This window comes from Melopsittacus undulatus, chromosome 9 (genome assembly GCF_012275295.1).
Source record: "Melopsittacus undulatus isolate bMelUnd1 chromosome 9, bMelUnd1.mat.Z, whole genome shotgun sequence".
Taxonomy (NCBI): domain Eukaryota; kingdom Metazoa; phylum Chordata; class Aves; order Psittaciformes; family Psittaculidae; genus Melopsittacus; species Melopsittacus undulatus.
The window spans coordinates 35,353,554-35,374,987 of NC_047535.1; the positions used below are offsets into that span (position 1 = coordinate 35,353,554).

The 21,434-nt window shown below is 40.1% G+C and overlaps 1 protein-coding gene across 1 annotated transcript in view; it reads left to right on the forward strand.

The window, feature by feature from the left end:
- GRM7 (glutamate metabotropic receptor 7) overlaps positions 1-21,434 on the forward strand; it is a 296,698-nt gene that overhangs the window by 140,367 nt on the left and 134,897 nt on the right. The window contains 2 exon segments of the mRNA XM_031049251.2: positions 17,643-17,784; positions 18,639-18,793. Coding sequence (XP_030905111.2) covers positions 17,643-17,784; positions 18,639-18,793 — 297 coding nt within the window.

A 21,434-nucleotide genomic window follows, 5' to 3' on the forward strand; every position in this document is an offset into this window, starting at 1 on the left:
ACGCAGAGATATGAGCCATGAAATGAACTGATGTGTGTGTCAGCTTAGAGAAATAGCATTTTAAATAGGAAATTCAGTGCTTGCTATTCAAATAGATAGGATAGTAAAACAGCTTTCTGTGGTGCTAGCACAAGCTTTGAGTAGGTAGGCATGAAATGCCGGAGAGTAATTTAATAAAATTGGTGAGCTGTCTGTTCAGTGGTTGTTTTGGAAGCACTCTAACCAAGTTCTTCCAACATGCCAAAATATTGGGAAGAATGATTAACGTAAAACCTTTGAAACTGAGAGGATTATTTGAAATTAATTTTTCAGTGTTAATTTCTCCTGCACATACCGCAGTAATTTATGCCAAATGAAGAAAACTTTTGTCTTCTTTCTGGTCACAGAATGAATTAAACTGAAAGTGGGCATTGGATGTGAAGTAAAAGTTAACCTCTCTTTCCTTAGAAACTATCATTATTTACTGATTTTTCATTTGTGCAGTAAATAATTTAAATTCCTTCATACATGTAGCAGGCCTAACAACTTCCAGAGAAAATATATTGCCCCTTACTGCTCATTCCAGATTGAAAGTCTGAATTTTAGATGGTCCTAGATGGTCCTCAGGCTGATTGAGACAGCAAAGGGTGATGAAGCTGGTGTGGTTTTGTGTGGGAGAATTCAGTGGTATGGTCACATCCTGAAGCACAGGGATTTAAAATACAAGCAAAAATTCCTCTTCATAGTAATTAGTTACACGTGTACGTTTTCAGTTATCAAGTTGAGATTTTTCTCTCTTAAATGCCAGTGAGATGTAATAAATGACAATTGAAATAATGGGCTGCTCAGCGGTGTAGGTGTAGGTGGAAGAGTGCAGAATTTGATCTGCAAATAATATAAGAAAATTTAATTGAATTTAGGCTAATATGATGAGTGCCCCAACAGTAAGGGAAGGGGATATATTCAGCATAATAATTTTTTCTTAATTTTTTCTTTCTGTGTCTCTTTGGTCTTTTGCATTCCAGATTTGCTACTGTTGCCTTGACATACACCAAGTTTCCACAGAAGGTCTAGCAATAAAACATTTTGCAGCATAAAGATTGTTTAAATATTTCTATACTGATTTGAGGGTCTGACCTCATTTCTTGCTACCTTAAGTACCAAAGGTCAGAAGATAAACATATTTTGACACTCCAAAGTTCGTGTTTTAAAGTGAATTTCCTTGCTTTTATTCTCTCTTGGAGTAGCGCAGTAAACTGGTACAGCATGTAACAGACCTGGATGCACAGTTCATTGAACTGGGACTACAGAAGACAGATCTCAGACAAACCTGACACTCAATCCTTCTCCTGCTCACACAGTGAAAAAATATCTGTTGGAGTCTGTAGGTTTGCATCAGTGCAAAGACAATCTCTATAAGAGCATGAAAGTTATTAATGACATTAAGTGCCTGATGCACTGGTTCAGCCCTCCATCTGTGGGATATTCACTGTATTAGTGCAGCCTTACTGGGGTCTTTAAAATGTACAGGATGAGGAGTGAATTTTGACAAATTGGTGGTGGTATTCTTCCCTGTTCATGCAATTTGGGGAAAATATGAGCTTTTCTCCGTTGCTTGCTACTGGTGCTTTAATTTTCTCTGGCAATGAATTGTAACTGCAGGACCCTGAAAACTTCATCTGATGTATTTGCTGATACTTTTGCATACATTTTCACTTGATTTCACTCATTTTAATAACTCTCATTTTGAGTCAGCAAGTAAGAAGTTACAAAAACACACACTGTAAAGTCCGTTCTGTCCTTCTCCCCAGTGATATTTTTGCTTTGGTAGTTTCAGCATCTCAGGATCCCTTTGCTGCAGCCTGAAAGATTTTGATCTGTGTGTTTGATTCCCGTAAGTCCTAACACTTGGGTTGAGGCTTTTTATTGTATGCAGCAAAAAGGAAAACAAAGTCTATTTTTCTTTTGTTCTTCCTCCTGTAAAGGAAAAGGATGTTTTCTTAAAAATTAGCTTGCCAAAGATACAGAATACAATTGCCGTAACTCCATTTGTTGAAAGGAAAATGGGGACTTTAACGATTCACAATATTTTTGGCTGCTTTGTAGGGCAGTATGGGCTTTACTGGAGGGATGATTTCTGAAGCAATCACTTTTCTTTCAGTTAAACACATTAAGCAGTCCAAATATTGGCAAATATTTCATACTGCTCTTGAATTCAGCATCAAATTAAGAGAATCACATTGTCTTTAATGGGCTCTTCATTGAAAAGCCTCTTTAGAAAACAGTCAATGAAGAGCTTTATGCTGAAATAACTCAGGTATAACTATTTTGAATCCATCTCCTGAGGTTCCCATGCGAAGTGAATGCAAATGGTCATAGACGGATGATGGTCCCAATTGCTGGGTCAAGCACATTTTTTGTTTATTAAGGTTTTCATGCTTCTAAACCCATACACCCATATTTGGCTTGCCTGGGTGGGATTACAGGCAAATTGCAGACATGAAATGCTCTTGTTGGGCAGAGGCCAGGTCTTGAGTCTGTTACAAACTGTATTAAGGTGGCTATAGGAGATATTCAGACATGTCAGGAACCAGACCATAACTGAGGTTCCAAGCCTCCAGAGCGAAGCTTGGCTTTCCAAGACAGAGGGTGATGCATTTTGTCTTTTGTGTTTACTTCACAGTGATATTTGCACCTCTTCAATTCACAGTGTTCAAAGGAGCTGCTGCAGCAGGTGTATGTAGCTCAGCATCCTACACCACACCAGTCAGGGCCAGTAAAGAAAGCCCAGCCTGAGTGTGAAGGTGTCAGGATGTACATGTGCATCCAGGCCCCCACCCTGCATTATTTTATGTAACTGCTTTTGGAGTCTAAGTTACTAAATTTTATGTTTTAGGAAGGAAATAAGCAGGTGTTCCCCATTCACCTCTGCATGCCAACCATGACTTAACAGCCAGCTGCATCTCCTCACAGAATCACAGAATAGTTTGTGTTGGAAGGGACCTTAAAGCTCATCCAGTTCCAATCCCCTGCCACAGGCAAGGACACTTCCCACTAGAGCAGGTTGCTCAAAGCCCCATTCAATCTGGCAATGAGCACTGCCAGGGATGAAGCAGCCTCAGCTTCCCCGGGCAACCTGTGCCAGTGCCTCACCTCCCTCACAGGGAAGAACTTCTTCCTTATACCTAATCTAAACCTGCTTCTCTTGATGCAGCCCACCATAAGGTTGGCTTTCTCAGCTGCAAATGTATATTGTATAATGTATATTGTGTATGTCATTTTGAGCTTCTCATTGACCAACACCGCTAGGTCTTTCATCTCTTCAGCCATGTCATTTCCAGTTGAGACTGCTCCTGGGGACCAGGAGCATCCCTTGGCCAGCAGTCTCTTTCTCCAGGTACCCCCTGCCCTTGACTTTTTTCTGCTGGGTTCATATTCTAAGCTGCTCTCAGTGTATGTGGCCCCAGAGACTTCCTGAATATAAAGCTGACTTTTCACCACGCTCTTGAGATCCCTCTCTAAGTCATCGTCCCCAGAGCACCTGGCTGAGGCTTGGTCTGTATCTGCAATACAACAGCATTTGTTTTACATGAGATAAGGCTTCCCTGGGATGAAACCTGGACTGCCTTCCAAGACCTTGCTCCAAACTTTTGTGTCTTTTGCCGTGTTTTGTTGCAGCGCTCCATTAAATTGAACTGCTCATCCACAGGCAGTGTATGGGTGGTGGGTTTTGCAATGCTGGGATAGTGATTTTATTGAGCTATATTGCATTTTTAGTACTCGTTTGAGAGAGGGTTATTAAAGCACAGTATTGTGCGTTAAGAACATTACTCCAATGTGAAGGAGATAAGGCTTATGAGAAAGATACGAAAAGACCAAGGAGTTTAAAGAGCTTTGTTTCTATTTTTCAGTTTCCTCATCCAGGAGCTTGAAACACAGCCTATTTAAATAATTTGTAATTTTGCTGAATTTACACATTTTGAGTCCCAGAAGGTAGTGGTCAGGGTACAAGCTTGCAGTAATGACCTTGTATGTAAATCTTTTGAGGACACATTCTGCAGCAAGACTGAGGACTGATCAGAAACCCAGGTAGGACCTAACAGAAAAACTTATCTTTTGATATGGCTGCCATCCGAACTGTCGTCCTCAAATCTGATCTAGAGATTATTTGCTTTTCAGACTCTGCAGAATGCTATACTTACACTTGCTTTTAGCAAATATGTATGTGAATCAGAGCTTTATTCAGCTTTTTCCAAAATGCCAGTTTGCTAATGATAGTTAATGAATTTTTCTCTCAGTAAAATTAGACCCCATATAGTTTACTTTTGCTATGATCTCCCATGTGAAAGGGACCAGCAGCTCTGTAGAGCTGAGGGTTAGGACTGTATGAGAAGCATCACTTAGAGTTTCAGTTAAACTTGGGAAACAGTGAGCAAATTAGTGTGTGCTAATTAGAGAGCAGTTCCCCAGAGGAGGGTTGGGGGTGGTTGCTGAAGCATGCAGAGAGACCTTCATCCTGCTAGATGGGGAGTAATAAGCAGATCTCTTCTGCCTTCCTTTTTATGAGACAGAAGGAACTGGAGGTGAAACCAAATGTTATGGAACCCATCTTCTTTTCTTCTGACCTTCCATGTGCTCCAGCATGATGTCCTGTTTTCTCCTGTTTCCTGCTCAAAACCTGAGTTGGTCTTTCTAGCTACGTGAATTCTAAATGAATGCCAAATGCTGTTTGCTTTTGGGTGCTTACCTTAGTAGCTCTGTGCTCTGGCCCCATATCTCACGTTTTTTCCCTCAATAAATCAAAGCCCAGGAGCTCCTACCAACCTCTTTTCATGTACCTTCTCTACTGTGGAGCCTTTGCAAGCCTGATACTGGGTTCACAGAATAATATTTTTCATGTTGTTAATGCTGGTTTCTTCTTGGGTGGAAAAATTAGGAAACAAATTTCCTCCCAAAAGTATACTGAAATGATGTCTAATCCTCCATTCCCACTGAGATTTGTCATTGCTGTTCTTCGAAGTTTTCATTCTTTGAAGAGCTGGCAAGTCTTTACTTGCCCTAACAGATATATAACAACCCAAAAAAATACCATTAACTGAAAGAAGGCTAAAATGTTATGTTACCTCTCCAAGAAAAAAGTTGCTAGAAATATGGGAACGCTCCAAATTGTACTTATAAAAGCTTCATCATTAGAGATCATTTTGTGCTTGCAGTTTATAATGATTCACTATCCAGAGGTGGCATCATTATTACTAGGGGGGAAATATCCCTGCAAGAACAGCACAGCACCAAGCAGTCTCCTAAATTATAGTGTGGAGCTCCAAGAGGCAGTTCAGACAAATAAAGCCACATCATAGAGCACAGGATTCTTTAGTGTGTGTGAAGGTTGCAGGAAATTGCTTTTTGCAAGGGAGCCAAACCAACCTCACAAGGTATTGTTTGTGAGAAGTCTTGCATTCAGGTATTTTGGGAAGCAAACAAGCAGCTGGAGATGAGAAGGGGGTGAGCTTAGATGCCCACTGCCTCTATTGACTGTGTGCTTGGGAGGCAAGATGTGGCCAGCCAGAAAGTTTCCATGACAGGTAACAGGTCTGATTTTAAATTGCTTTAATGGCTCAGAGGCTCAGCTGGAGAAACCCTGGGTTAACTGTATGTATCTTAATCCAACCCTTATTTACAGGAAAACAAGCAATGTTTTAGCAGTTTGTTTCTTTCTTTCTTGATCCCCTGGAATCCAGTCTCCTTTCAAAGTGGTTACTTTTCATTTCCAGGAGGTAACATTGCCAGGTTACCCTCTCTTGGGGTTCTGGCATCATGTGCCACTGGTGATGCTCAAGGAAACCTTGGTACCACCACTGGTCAGTGGGTCAGGGGCTTCCTCCACAGCTGTAGAAGGAAGATCATTGTGTGGTTCTTGCAAATTTCAGGACTTCAAATTTGCCAGTTTTGAGGATTTCTATACCAGCTGCTTAGCTAGTGTTTTGTGTTGAGCATAGTTCTAATTTGTATCACTGCTTGGCTGTATGCTCTGCTTTTAAACATGGTATTTTTGATGCTTTGTTGCTGTCTCTACCCTCAGCCAGAGACTTTACCGCCTACAGTTGTTCCTAAAGAAACTGTGTTTTTATGAAGTGTTCTGACTGTTTCTGAGAACTTTGCCTTTGCTATTTTTATGCACAGTGCACTAGAGCTGGTCTTAGTCTGACTAAATCAGACTCTTAAAAGACAGGGGGAGGTTTGCATTATTTTTGGGTTTGTGCCATACGAGATTATACAGAGCATTTTGCATCCCTGTGGCTGTTCATCCCGCAGATGTGTCTGGGCTTCCTTACAGACCTCTAATTATAGTCCTCCCAACTTAATTCTGGTGTCTGGATTTGGAATCTCTCTTTTCTATTTGATAACAGGCACTTTTTGTTAGAAATAGATATATCTATCTATAATAGATAAATAACATTTAGCTGACAATCTGCTTGTTCAGACTCCAGCCCTGGGTCTTCCTCTAGTTCTCCAAAGCAGTGGTTATCACCTCTCAAGAGGCTTTACAGTCCTGATCTGGACTGGGTCATTTCAGCACAACTGATATGAGGTTGTAACAACAACAGCGTTTTAAATGTTTGGAGCAGAAGAGGAACTTTTGTGCTATATTGTCCTTTTTTCTACATGGTTACACTGTAGGGCTCCAGTGTACGTTTTGCAGCACAGATTTTAGGAAACCAATAAATCTCAGATCCCTTCTACTGCAAATACCTGCACTAAGTCTGTTCGCAGACATGTTGGAGCATTGCAGTGTTGAGCACATGTGAGCTCTGGAGCAGAGGTGGCTGCTGATCAAACAGGATATCCTAATTTATTTTCTATCTAGCAAACAGAGCTTTTCTAAATCTTTGAAAATTATATTATTATACTATTCTTAATTTAATTTAATTTAGTGTTCCAGAGAGACTCTTATTTTTTTGTAGATTGCTGGAGTTAACTGCCATAATAAAGGACAATTTTGAGATGATAAAATGCACTAAGAATGTCATTAGATATGCAGCAAAGCTACGACACAATAGAATTAAGCATTAATGAATAACATACTAGAGATATCAGTATTCTGTATCAGTTTAGGTCTTCTGTTCTTTGGTTATGATGAGGTCTAATGTAAAAAAATGAGACAATAAGCATACTTAACAGAAATAGATTTTTTATATGATTCACTCCAGTCTTACAGTATAGGAAGTTTCCAAGTTAAAGATGTGATATATCCACAAGGATGCTTTCCCTTGGGTAAATTGTTGCAGTTTCATGTTTTAATGTAATGTAAATATTGATGTACATTTTATTTTTACAATTGAATTACAATACTATGGGGACATAATTTAAATTCTAGGCCATCTGCACACCAGTGCAATTGTAAACTTCCTTTACTGGCATATGCAAAAACTTCATAACTCTTGGTAAGTAGGATATTGACAACTTCTAGTAAAGAAGTTACTTAAAGTTCTTTTTTTCTCAAGGATTCTGTATCCTCTATGCTGATTAAGCCTCCTGGTTTTGTTTGGGTTTTTTGTTATTGTTTTTGGGTGTTTGGGTTTTTTTTTGGTGGTGGTGGTGGTTTTTTTTCCTTGGAATGTGGTAACCCCATGCTTCTGAATTTTCCATTTTTCTAGGTCTGTGTTTGTTCTGGGTGGAGCTGTGACTGTGTTAGCAAAGGCAGCAGATGCAAGCAGAAGTCCAAACAGTTTTAATAATTTACTTAGTCTGGGTATGCCTGGGTCTCTTTTCATTTTGGGGTCATTTCTGGCTGGGTGGAATGGCAGGAACCTTTCTAGCATTGAACTAATTTCCATAGATTAATGTTTCTTTGAACGGCATCTGCCAGAGCTGGTGCTGGAGCAGGTCACCCAGGGGCATCTCCTCTGGGCTGTGTGTCACTGCTTTCAGGAGGAGATGGATCAGTTCTGAATCCGAACTTTGCTCTTGGACAAGTGCTTGAGAGCTTATATATGAAGTGCACTGATGCTCTCAGATCAGGTCATGGTGAACTCCGCACTTGTGGCACCTTGTTCCTTGATGGGACAGGGGAATATGAGATGTTTGGTAAAGTGGTGAGGATTTATTTAGCTAGCTTGGTTTGATGTGATATTACAGGTTCGGGAATGGGCCTGGGAATTTTCCTGCACTAGATTAACTTACAGAAAACCTTACTAGTTCTTGCAAGAGGCTGATGACAAGTCTTATAAAGTAGACATTGGGGGGGGGAGGGTGCTGTGGGAGGGTGGAGGGGGGTGTTATTCTGGTTTTAATTTAAAACAATAAAGTGAGTTTCGACATATAACAAAGAATCACCTTAAAACTCCTGCCTGACACACAGGTGTCTGCTGCATAATGTTTGCTCTTACCTAAAACTTGTGAGTCATGTATTGACTCCCCAGTGATTGTTCTTTGAAGACTTTGTGGCTTTTGTGTCAGTTTGAATAACTTTTCTACTGGTGAGGAGTTTGATGGCAAGCAAGCTGGCAAGCCCAGCGCTGTTTCAAGAATATAGAATAATCTTTAATCATTTCAGTTCCTTTAGGATGTAATTCTGCTTTATCAGGGAAATATCCATAATTGTGATATCAGAGTTTTCACATGGGGAGAATACTGACTTCTATAAACTCAGTCTTCAATGTTACTGGTTTCTTTTTGTTCTACAGAATATATGATGTTTAGAAGTCAAATGCATTGCAGCTAATAAATTGTATATGCAGGATATATAAATATATGCCAAAACCCAGCAGTGACATATAAATGTACAACGAAATGAAAAAAATGCCATGTGCCTTTGATGTTTATTTTATTTCTCTCCCAATTAATTCCTCTCCTTTGGGCTATCCCAGACTTAGGTCAAACTGATTTATTTCCCCCAGAGAAATGTGGGGTTTCCTGCTCATTGTGTTCTTTTTGCTGATCTTTCAAGTGTAGGGCTTCACTGAGCACCCTGCATCCCTTGACAGGGGCACAGTGAACTCCTTTGGCTCCCTGGTGTGTTTCTATCAGGGGGGATCAGAACTCCTCATCACCAGCTCTTGCTATTTTTGTGGTTGAGATAAAAAAAAATTAGGTATCATCTGCACTTAACCTGACTTTTTGTTGCCCTTCCCAATAAGCTTTCCTTAAAATCCCAAGTTTAGGGTGTTTTCTGTGCTGGTGTGCAGTGAGATCTGTATTCAATTCCTTGCCAGTGGAGGAGCAGCCAAGCTGTACCATGCTGAACCGGGCCGCCTCTACAGGGGGACTGCCCTCCAGAGGGGCAGGAAGAAGAGTATTGGAGGAGAAGCCTAGAGCCCCCCTGGCCAAACTACAGAGAGGGGGATTGCAGTTAGCTGCAGGCTCAGCTTTTCTTTGGTACAAAACCTAACGAATGACAAACCTTGTAATTATCCTGAAAGCAGCCTCATGAGTGTGATAAATCCATGGGGGAAGGAGATCCTTCAAAGTAATCAGCTGCTTTCTTTCAGAAGGAAGCCGTGCGAGCCCATTGCTTTGCGTGTTGTTCCTGTAGTTGTAATAAACATCCAGGAGGCAGCTTTTGGCAGCTGCTAATTTTAAAGTAACATATTAATCAAATTAATTGAGAGTTCCTTTTAATAATTAGCAACAGCAAACATAACTTTGTGAAGCAGTGTTTTCAGTATTGCTAAGAGTGATTCCCCCAAAAAAGAGTATCTCTGTAGATAAATCATCTGAAAAAGTGTTAAATTGTCTCTTTTGCTACCTGATAATCCAATTAAGTGGTGATAAGAAAAATAGCTCTTGGAGGATTTCAGGGAAGCAGAATAATGTACTTAGTCTTGTACCAGAATCAAAATACCACATAATCATGGGTATCCATGGATACTGAAGCAACACTTTGATTACTGGATACATCCATTACCCTTAAATACCAGAGTTAGGTGTTTAATGCCCCGAACAATTTAATGCATGACTGCTTGAACTTGCACAGAGAATTCTCCTGAGGTTTTGCCTTTCAGAGGCACAGCACAGAATATGTCAGCAGGCGAAAGGGAGGCAGTTATGATATTTTTAAGACTGTCTTCCAAGCTTCTGTGTGCTTTGCAACTGCTGCCACCCAGATGGCTTAATTCGCCCACCGAGCTGCCTGTGAACTGGAGCATTATGTGATGTGGCCCAATCTTTATCCCACATCTATGGCATATAGGTGGGATTCCTATGATGAAAAGTCATTTGCTAATCTTCTGCACTGCTTGTGCTGTTGGGGCTCACTCTACAGCAAATGCATGGGCTCAGTGTTGTGTCTCTGTAACACCAGATCTTTTATCATGGCACAATGAGCATGTTGGTTATTACACAGCACAGGATCCATCATGAAGTTGATGCTGTAGTTTCCCCACCAGAGTTTTGACTTCTCCATTTGTTTTGCAGAGCAGGAATGGGAACACTGGGAAGAAGCCTCCTAGGGACAGCAGCTGTGACGGGGGTCCCAAGGGCAGCTCAGGAGAGGTGCCTAATGGGCTCTTACTTGTGTGGTCTGAGCAGGGTCTGCTGCCACCAGTTCGGCTTTTTGCTTTCATTGCATGGAAGGATCCACTCCTCTTCCCTTGTGTGAGAAAATGAAGTGTAGAAAAGAAGAAGTAAAATGGGCATTTTAAAAGCGCTTTGATAACGAGCTTTGGAAAAATTATTGCTTAACCATGATTTTATAGTGATGGCACCTTCTTCATGTGCACACAGGCAGCACAATGAGGGTATTTTGGTGCTTGCTTCTGCTCCAGTTCTGTGGTGAGGCTGGGCTTGGTGTCTGCCTTTGACCATTCATGCAGTTCTGGGTGTTTTGTAGCATGGAAATACCATGTGATGCAAAAGGTTGAAAATGGGAGAAGTGTGAGCAGCAACTTTTCATTTTTTTCTAAAGATTACTGGTTGTTATTTTATTTTATTTTTTATTTTTTCTGTCTTTTTTTTATTTACAAAGTGTCTTTTATACGAGTTCAAAAGCAGCTTCCTTGCATGTCTCAATACAAAGTTTTCAAAGCAAAACATTTTTTTGAGTATACTTGTGAGGCAGAACAAGAAAGCTGGCATTCTATGTAGTTAGGGAAAGAATAGATTAGTCTACTGTTCCTGACAGTAATTGAACAAACTGAATCCCTCCTATAAGCTGTTTTGCTAAAATTAAAAGCAATAAGCCAGAAAATGGAAGTCGCATCATCTCACTTGTTGCACAGCTAGTCGTTTTCAGTCTACCTTTGCTATCCTGCTCATCTTGGTTTCTTTGCTGAGCACCCTTACTGCTCATTCCTTCACTGACCTTCAGTACTGTTTTCTTCTGTTCCCAACTTAATAGATGATGGTCTGCAAAAAAAGACAAAAATTTCTGGCAAATAGTAATTTTTTGGGGAAAATGTGATTTCATGCTTCCTAAATCTATTTGTAAACTGAGACTAATTTCAGTCTTCAGCTTTGGTTGAAGAGAGTGGGGAGGAACATGGAGAGAGGGATGAATGTCGCTGGCTCATCCCACTGCTCTCAGCAGCCTCATGCAGGAGAGCAGGAGGCCCCTGAGGTACCAGTTTGCCACCAGTTTGCGTGGTGGTGGCTTTCATGTCATTTTTGAGGCTGTTTGACTGCAAATCCATGTCATCTTCTGTTCCAGAAGATGGGTGCAGGGACTGTGGCCCCCCTGTATATGTAGTCAATGATGTGGTCAGGACACCAAGTCTGAGATACAAATTCAACACCTCTCTGGGAAAGGAAGAAAACAGGATGACTGTTTTAATCATTGGTTAGGAGGGAGACACCAGAATCTCCTGTGTAGCTCCTAATTTTTTTTCCTCCTACAGGTCCCTAACAATGATTGTTTCGAATTCAAATTAAATGGATAGGTTTTGGTGTAGGTAAAATTATTTGCATAGTTTTTGTTTTAATGAACAAAAACTGAAATTCTAGCAACAAAAAAAAAGTCTGATCTATAAATTTTCTTTTTCAGTCTGGCAGCCAAATAAAAGAATCAGGTTATTTGTACATCTGTAATTGCCAGCATCCTGAGCAATACCTTAAGATAGATTTCTTCCATCTCCAGCAACACTTAAATAAAACTCCTTCAGAAGCATGTGAGTAGGCAGGGGCCATTATCAGGATCTAAAGTGAAGCTGAAGCAGGTTCTCTGTGCAAAGATTAACTAGGAATGGCATTTCTAGGGACAGAAACTTCACTAAAATGCGTCTTGTCAGTGACTTAATGAAGTTCAGGGGGCTCTTCTAGAAATAAAATCTGGGGGAAAACCAGTTTTCCACCACCCTGAGAGAAAGGACCTGACTTCATTTTGCATTTTGCTCATTTGCCAAAAAAAAGTCTGGAGGTGCTGTTAATTTTGGTGGAAATGTCAGTATTTCTGTGTGTTCTCAAAGTGCTGCCAGGGGTGCAGTGTCAAGAATTTTAATGCCGGGAACAATCCCAAACATTCAGGTCAGTTTGCCAACGTGGCACAAACCACTGGAAAACTAGAAGCTGTAAAACCAAATAATTTTCAAGTTATTGTTTGAGGAAATGGTTTGCCTTGTTGTATTATCCTTTTCATAGGTGACTGTGATTTTCATGCTTGCCTGTTGGACAAAGGCGCATCTGGAAAGGCTGAACCTACCAGGTCTGCTCCTGGTGTTCCCGTCCAGATTTGATGTTGTTACAAAAATATTTGCTGGTGGGAGAGAAGGATGATAAAGATGTCATTGTTAAACAGCTATTCATAGCCTAGAAGAGAAAGGATATTTTTTAAGGCTAAAGTGGTACAGAACTGACTGCTTCACCATCATTGTTTTGACCACTTTTCATGTGCTGATTCCCGTGAATTTATGAAATCCCATTGTTAAAGGAGTTAAACATTTGCTCACAGAATTGCTTGAATGGTGTATTTTAGGTATATTACAGTTCACATCTCTTTTATTCATCTCCAGTATCCATTACCTTCATAATGGCCTTTGCACTTGATTGCAGAATTAGTTACCTGTTCTATTCCCTCACTGGGCAGAAATAACCCTAGCAGACAAGGAGAACCCTCTTTAGGCAGCTGTTTTGAAGCATGGTGCAGCTGGGTGGGAGCAGTCCTGGATGGCTGGGAAACTCCCAGCACCATGCCACTGCTGGATGTGTGTGAAGTAGTTCCATCTCGGACACAGGGTGCATCATGGGTTCCACTCCCAGACTTCTATTAATTGCAGTAGCAATTTGTAGCTAGTTAGAGCGTTTGCCATGTCTCCAGTCTGTCAGAGGTAATTTATTATTGCAGAAATCCTATGACAAAATCTTTAATTTGCAGCTTTCACATTTTTGCCACATAATTCCCTTGGAGGTTTTTACCTCAGGAGCACTGTGAATTAACCTGACCGTTTAAATAACTGTGCACATGTTTCCTATTGTAATAAGAATGCAGGGTGGGAATATGAAAGTTAAACTTATTCTGTATGTGACAATATACACCCAATTCCTTGGGCATCTTTTATTGCTGAGGAATGAAAAATGAGACATGCCTCTGCCTACTATGAAGTCCTCCAGAGAGATCGAAGCACTTTTGTTCAAGCTCATAAGCTTAGCTGTAACCAGAAGCTGATGTGACTAGTATGGTCAGGTGGCTGGAATGGATCACCCTGCTGCTGCAGTAAGAGCTTATACTCTGATGTCAGATAATGCTCGGTGCGGACTTGAGCAAAACAAAGCAAATAAGAAAATAATACACGTTGACCCATTTTGGTGACATATTAGTCCATTTGTAATAGCATCACTTTCTTAGAAGAGACACTAGCAGTTTAAAATCAGAATATCCATCAATGTGTCTGAATTGTATTATCTGGATCTTGGTTCTCTCGCATCTTACTTCTCTCCTTTTTTTATTTGCCCTTGATCTGCCTCTAGCTGTTTCTGTTCCTAACTGCTCCAGAGAGTGCTTTTGAATGCTGGTGTCTCCTGCTGCTTGATATATTGAAAGCATCATAGCCACTTTTCTGCAGATAAAAATATTTTTGGGTTTAATCATTGATATTTACCATTTATCCATAATACCCTTGTGCCAGAGATGGCACAAAGAATAACAGGGTATAACATCATCTGCTTTATTTGGGAAAGCTCTTCCACCATCCTGGCTGTAAGATCCGCTCTCCAAATAGCTTGGACTAAATGCACAGTGTGTGACCAGTACATACTTACCATGACCAGCACATTAAAAAAGTTGCTTCCCTTCACCAGTGGACAACAGAGAAACTAAGGGCTGACCCTCTGAAGGAGGTAGAAAAGGGTGTCACAAAAATGACCTGAAATCTGCCCTCCCAAATTCCAAACTGTTTCCTTTCTCCACCATGGCACCTCTTTTCTTCAAAAAACTGCATGGAAATTACAGACTTTGAAGCTGTACATTGCATTAGAGGCTTTTTTTTTTCCTCACTATTGAGAGCCTGGCCACAGCTGCCTCTCTGTCCAAAGATGCTCAGTTCAGCTGTAATCATTATCGACTATAATAAGATTTTTGGCTTCTCCATCCAGGCAATAGAGATTGCATGACCCACACAATAGGTGTAATTATGGCCAGGGTCAGTTGCCGAGCTAGCAGCCTTCCCAGCAATTTTAGCCTTTTTTCCAAGAGCTTGAATCATGTAGGTCACAATTACTTAATATTAAATACTGTGGGTTTTTTAATAGTAGTTTTACAACAGCAATGTATCACCTGATCTGCATGTATGTGTGTTCTTTATTTCCCTGGGGATAAAAGGATTCTATAATATAGATAGACTCTCAAATACAGAAATATTACTATTATGGGTGCCAGGTCTGAGATCTTTTTGCTTCTGTTTCTCTCCAAATGCCTGGTGGGGTGTTTGTTCTTGTGGTGGAGCCATGGTATCCAGGTATAAGCAGGTGTAAGTGTTCTATGCTCCTCATTTAAAAGACTCTTAAATCTACTTACTGGTGCAGTAATTAGAAATCAGAAGGTGCTAAGGAATGCTGCTCTGTGTACCTGTCTGCTGGTATCTGCTCTTTGCGACTGTATTGCCAACCCTCTCCTGAGAGAGCCTGCTTTTTCTGAATGAAAGCAAGGGAGAGCTATGAAGGATTGCAAAGGACCTTCACAGCAGCTTTAGATGTGTCTAAATAATGGCTCCATTAGCATGCGAAAGTCCTTTGGTCTTGACACTAGAAAATATATCCTGCCCTGCTCTGCTGTGTCAAAGTGGGAACCTCTTGAAAGGATGCAGTGGAAGGAATGCACAAATTTTCAAGTGACAAATCTTGGAGCTTTGTAACAGTCTGTGGGTTGGTTTGTTTTGGGTTTTATTTTCTCTCTCAGTGAATTCTCCAAAGTTTCCATGTCCTTATTTAACAAGAGAAATTGGAGTCTCTCCTGGGAGACTCAAAGTAGCTTGGCTTGGCATCATGGAGTGCCAGGGAGAACAGGAGTAGCTAATAACTTCAAACTGTCCTGTGGCGTGATGCCAGAATTGAGAAATTCTTCCCTGATGGTGATGTGTGGATGGCTCATCCTCAGTTTCCCACTGGTCTGCAGTGCCCTATGCTTTAGAAGTGCTGTGGCCCTGCTCGTGGACTCAGAAGCAGAGCTGTGCTTTTCACCAGCACATAATCTGCCAAAATAACTCTGCTTATGGATTTGGGTTGATTCTGTCTAATTTTGACTGAGCATATTAAAATGTTTAAGCTTTTTGAACCTACTAGGGGTGAGACTTTCCTCATTTAAAAATTAATTTTCCTTTTAAAAATCAGTATTGTTTTCTTTTAAAGAAAAAAACTCAGGTTGCCGTAATTTCAGGTTGTAATAATTGCAAAACAAAATTAAATATTCTGTGTTAGTCAGCAAAAAACTTGGGGGTTACTATTCTGTTCTTTCTCAGACTTTCCTTTTCACTATTTTATTTCTTTCTATTGAAGCCTATCTTTTTCTATATGTCTAAAATAAGGAAAAAATTATCATAGTATAGAATCATAGAATCGTGGAATAGTTTGTGTTGGACGGGACCTTCAAGGGTCATCTACTCCAACCCTGCTTCAGTGGGCAGGAACATCTTCAACTAGATCAGGTTGCCCAGAATCACATCCAGCCGGGTCTTGAATGTCTCCAGGGATCTACCACCTCTCTGGGCAACCTGTGCCAATACCATCTCATTGTAATGAATTTCTTCCTCACATCCAGGCTGAATTTCCCCTCTTTTAGTTTAAATCCATCACCCCTTCCTTGTCCTACCTAACAACAGTGACCTAAAGTGCTTGGAGCTCTGCAGAAGTGCCACGTTTTACAATTTTAAAGCCATGCATTTGGTCTGCATGGCTGTTCAGTGGTTTTCCTGCCAGTGTTTGCATGTCTGCTGTGCCACGGTGTCGGGTGACTGCATTAGCCTTCATAGACTGCAGCAGACAGTGTATGCTCATGGGGGATAAGCTGCCTCCTCCTTGTTCTATCACTGAGAACACCTTATCTATTACTTCATTTAACAGTACTTTTAAATCTATATTTTAAAGCTTATCTGTGAATATCTCCTTTGTCCTGCTTTTAATTAACCCATCCCCGCTGCTCTTTCTTATTATGCATCTCTGATACTTTATTAATTAACACAGTGTGCAGTATACCGAGGAAGTTGGTAGGTAAGATGCCATAAAAGATGAAAGTATTTATCCCTGAGAAACAAAATAATGAAGGCAGAAGTTGTGTTTTCATCTGCCAACGATAAGCAGAGTGTCACTGGAGATGTGATTTTTTTTCAGGGCTTTTTTCCCCCTAAAGACAAGCTATGTAACTAAAATATGTGAACTGTGCTAAAAGTGCGTATTTATTTGGCATGGATGTATTTATCACTGTTACTGTGTTGATACTATGTTACTTGTGTATTTATGAGAAGTCCAGTTCACAGCCAAGAACGTTCTTTTGAGGCTTCAGTTGCTTGGGCTACTCCATCCCATTTGTGACGGGCATTTGAGCAAGGATTTTCTTGAGCAAATTCCCAATTTGCTTTGCCAGTATCTCAATTCTTTTGCTGTTCCTGTGCTAGATAAGCTGCTTCAATGGAAACATTTTCTCTCAATATCCTTCAACTTGCAAAATGAAAAAGAATCTCAGCTTTTTACCAAGATAAAGCTTGTCTATTACATTGTCAAAGTTTCTGGGTGCAAGGAGAGGAACTGTGATGTTCCAGGCAGCTCCAGATAAGTTGCTTCAGTGGAAACATTTTCCCTCAATATCCTTAAACTTGCCAAATTAAAAAGAATCTTAGCTCTTCACCAGCATCACTTGCCTTTCAGCATATTGTTGTTCTTTTTAAAATCAGTTTAACTGTGCTCAGGTTGTTGTTGTTTGGGGTTTATTTGAATCCCTCCACTGACTGGTTTATTTGTTTATTCTGCTATTCTATGATATTGGTTTTTCCCATCTGTTTAATCCCTGACCCTACCCAGGCATGCAGACTGTGTCGCAACGAGTGCTCTGTGCAAAAAAATAATCGTACAAATCCCTCAGGAAACATGACAAGAAGATTAAGTGCTCCGTAAGGGCAGCGATTCGATCGGAGAGTTTCTCTTCCTCCCAGGCTCCCCTTCCAGCCATATGTATTTCCCACTGCCTTTCCTATGCTTTCCTCTGACATAGTCCTTTTCTTCTTTCTCCTTTCTTCTTTCTGAAACAGGTGGGCTCTGCATTGCTCAGTCCCTGAAAATCCCCCAGGATCGCAAGGACAAGACCATCGACTTTGATAAAATTATCAAGCAGCTCCTAGAAACTCCCAATGCCAGGGCCATCGTTATTTTTGCCAATGATGAGGACATAAAGTAAGGATGACTGAGGGAATTAATTCATTTTTGCTTGATAGCTATGCAGAAAAGAGAAAGCAAATAGAGCTATGAATAATGAAGTGGAAAAGCCTGTTGGTAAGAGCAATGTGGGGATGTGGAGTTCACACTGTGTAGGGTAGTGTCAGGCACTGAGTTCTGCTGTTGCTGTCCCTGCTCATGTTGTGCATCACAGTAGTGGGGGGATGGGAATGTCAATCAAGGCCTGGAAGCTTTGCCTGGCATAGGGTTACTCATGCAATGGATGGCAGACGTGCCCTTACCTCTCAAAGAGGCATTAAGAAGATGCTCCTCTCTCCAAGCTTATACTATGATGTAGTATTCCTTAATTCAGAGTCTATTTTATGACAATTAATTGTTACTAGTGATAAAATGGATGCACAAGTTTAAGCCACATAAGGTGCTCAAGGTTTGACCACATACAACTTGCTCATAAGATAGTATAAAGAATATTCTGAAAGTGTGACTCTCATTTCTCACTTGCCTGTGTTCCATATTCTCTCTCCTGAAAATTGTGTTGGCATTGTTGATTGGTGAGAGGCTCAGTTCCACAAAACGAGACACCAAGCTAGGATAACGTTTCAGTAAAGTCGATGGTAAAATAGTAAGTTTTACTGGAATCAGTATGTCAGTCATGGGAATAGGATGAATTAAAAGAGGGGTCCAATCTGTGCTGTGTGGATCATGGTCTGGTGTGTTGTGAAATTCCTGAGCTCTGTTGGTTACAGGAATATGCTATTTCTGTTCATTCCGCAGTTGCAACATGCCATTTTCCCCAAGCAGTTATGTGTTTAAATGAAATTAATTTGTGAACATAATGTTCTTTTCTGCAGGCAGATCCTTGCCGCTGCGAAGAGGGCAGATCAAGTTGGTCATTTCCTGTGGGTGGGCTCAGACACGTGGGGCTCCAAGGTGAGCCCGTTGCTTCATCAGGAGGATGTTGCTGAGGGAGCCATCACCATCCTGCCCAAGCGAGCGACCATAGAGGGTAAGAGCTCTCTTATGCTTCACTCCCTTCTGCTTCCTGAAATGCTGCTGGTACAAAACTGATCGCCCGTAATTCTTTCTTTCATGTGTTTTATGAGTAAATGTCTACAGACGTGGTATGATACAAAGAATATAAAGTACATTAAGTAAGTCTTCATCTCCTGAAATTTTCCTAAATGCCTGTGTTCCTCATGCAAAACCTATACATTATTTCCACAGTTGAGAAGCTACCAACAGTTATTAAAGGCACAATTTCAGAGCTTATATTAAGCTGTGGTGATATGACAGAGCTTTTATCACTTGAAAGTAAACCAAAATGATCTTAACACATCATGTATATATAGGAAGAAAAAAATCTTTTGCAATTTATGTATCATTTCTGAAGCAGTGGATAAGTTTTCTACTGAAGAGGTAAAAATGAGTTTTAGATTGGCAGTTTCAATTAGAACTTAGTTTAACTTCTATTTCATTCAGATCAAGCACTGTATTTATACATATTGCTTGTGCGTTCTACAAATACATGTACATATATATGTGTATATAAAAATTGTGAGAAAATTTTTACATAGTCCCTTTGTTTCTCAACAGTTCTTTGTGTTCTGAAGTGTTTATGGTCAGATCTTACTTCCATTTATTATCCATTTTAATTGTACAGATGCTTAACTATCCAAATGGCTTCCTCTGGGCAAACCAAACTTGTCAGTTAGACTCTGTTTTCTCTATAATGTAACAAAAAAAGCTCTTTACAAGGGACATACTGAGTCAAGAAAAGAAACTCCTTGGCTGGCACATGGCATTGCATCAGGCGGGGTCTCCAAGGAGTCCTTGAACATGTTGCCCTCATTAAAAAAGGTTCTGTTGTCCTCACTCACTGAAAAGACAAATATTTACATTCATTTTCACTGTGTCTACGCTACCACCTCATCAGTTATTCTTCTCAGGTATATAATATGCTCCATCCTTTTACAGTTTTTAAACCTTAGAGGCATTTTAGCGTGTTATTTCTCCATAAATATGTACAGTTGATAGACAATGAGGTGTTTTCTTTCTGAAAACCAGGACATTTTAATAATCTTTTCATACTGTCTGTTTTTATCCCTGAGGGTTTCTGACACAGAAATGAAAAGCCTGCCAACAGTACACAGAAATAAAAACTTTCCAAGTTTGTTTGTTAAAATATTTTCCTTCTATATTACACATTAAGCACATAGGACATAAGGTTTGCTTTTAGACACAGTAAGTGATGATAGCAGAATGGAAAGTTCAGGTATAGAAAACTGGTTAAATAACAGGTAAAAATATCAGTGGTTTTAGTGTATCTGCAAAAAAAAAAAAAAAGTATGGCCATTAAGCCTGCAAATATCTTCTTATTCAGTGAATATATTAGATCATTGCCTGAAAGTTGGCTAGTTTCATTTTGCACTTCTAGATTGCATGATTACTCGTTTGTGATGCTTAAACTGCATTTTGTCTATGTATATAATTGTGTTCACTCTTAGGAGCAGCTGCCGTGCAGTAGAGTTCCATGAGTTGCATGGAAAGGAAACAACACATAACCAAGAGTAGGTTCTGTACTTGGTATTAAAGGAGAAGCAGAGCAAAGTGTCCCAGAATAGCAGCTGCTCTCTCAGTAGCAAATGTTTCCTGGCTGCTCTGTGACTGCCCAGAAAGGTTCAGGCTGGTTCTTACCTTTTTCAGTCCCGTTCATCCATCCCTAATTGCCATCTGTATCTGCCATCTGCATAGTCCTGTCTGGAGGAAGAGTAAAGGGATGGTTAAGAGAATAGAGTAAATTCCCTTTCTCCTGAAACAATATTCCAGAACTCAGCATTTCCCCTTTCAGACTGATTTCTGTTTCATCCACTAAGAGAAACATCCGGTGAAATCTGTTACGTATAGAAGTAAGTAATCCTTAGGTATTAGCATTTCTTTGCTTAGGGAGGCTGTTATCCATATGGATTGCCTGCCTTTCTTGCATTTAGACTGCTGTATGTTGGTTTGTTTTTCTTTCTGTTGTAGTAATTTCATTTGACTATGAATCCAAGAGAACTGGAAATGGACATTTTAGTGTTATTCTTTTATCATCTATCAGTGAACATCTGCTTCCTAAAATTTATCAATGCGTTTCTTTTGATGAAGACATAAATTAAATAAGAAGCCTTGATTTTCCCTATAAATTGATGAAAACAAACCAAATTGCCAGAATGGATCTAAGTTTCCCCCAGAGGACTGTGTTTTGAGCTGTATTGCAGCCTAGCAGTCTCCTTTTGTTCTGTGGTATGGAGACATCTAAGCGCCTGCTTAAATGCCACTGGATTAGGTGAGAGTGTCTTTATTAGTCATGAATGAGGGGGTTACCCTTATTTTACTCCTCAAGAGTATCTCTTTTTTTTTTCTTTTTTCCTTTTATCATTGTGTTAAATAGTATTTGTAATATGTTAAGGAAAGATTCCTAACAAACCTCACTGGAAAAAGAGAGCTCTGCAGCTCCTGTACCTTAACCTGAAATATGTGACACTGACAGTCCCTTCTTATGCTTCAGGGGAAAAATGTTAAGCCAAGAAATGTTAAATTGCATTGAAAATTAATGTGTCTGAATGTTCAAGAGTATCTGGTACACTTTGGATTATCATATTTTTTAA